Source organism: Daktulosphaira vitifoliae, unplaced genomic scaffold, assembly GCF_025091365.1.
Source record: "Daktulosphaira vitifoliae isolate Bord-2020 unplaced genomic scaffold, ASM2509136v1 Scaffold_4434, whole genome shotgun sequence".
Lineage (NCBI taxonomy): Eukaryota > Metazoa > Arthropoda > Insecta > Hemiptera > Phylloxeridae > Daktulosphaira > Daktulosphaira vitifoliae.
The window spans coordinates 1-505 of NW_026103994.1; the positions used below are offsets into that span (position 1 = coordinate 1).

The 505-nt window shown below is 28.3% G+C and overlaps 1 protein-coding gene across 1 annotated transcript; it reads left to right on the plus strand.

The window, feature by feature from the left end:
* Positions 1 to 9: 9 nt before the first annotated feature.
* LOC126910105 (uncharacterized) lies at positions 10 to 505 on the plus strand (the record flags this gene model as incomplete). Its single annotated transcript, XM_050692495.1, has 2 exons — positions 10 to 37; positions 179 to 505. Coding segments are annotated over exons 1-2 (341 nt in total), but the record flags the coding sequence as incomplete, so codon positions are not given.

A 505-nucleotide genomic window follows, 5' to 3' on the forward strand; every position in this document is an offset into this window, starting at 1 on the left:
TTTTGGAATTCTTACGTCCTACTATGACAAATCGAGAGTAAGATTTTTTTTTTTTGCTATTGCTTTTAAATAAATAAGTGATTAATATTGTAAATCGCTATCAAAATTGATCATAAATTTTACTTCAAGGTATTTGAAATAACAAACGTAACATGATTTTTTTATATTCAATTTGTAGAACAGAAAGTAATTTTACACAAGAAAATGAATATAATGAAAGTGATAATGATGAAATAAATATGGAAGAATACTCGACTGATGATGGAGAAGGCGTCATTGTAAAAGACAATGTTGAATCAAAAATTAGTATAACTGTTCAAGAGTCAAATGTTATACCTAAAACAGTGAAACGTCAAAAGAAGAACTTGGAAGAAGGACATCAATCAAAAGACTTGGAAAATCACCTTGTATCTTTCTTACAAAACAGAAAACCCGAGGAAAATGATCCTGATAAACTATTTCTTCTTTCCTTACTACCACAAATCAAAAAAATTCCCGAAGACCA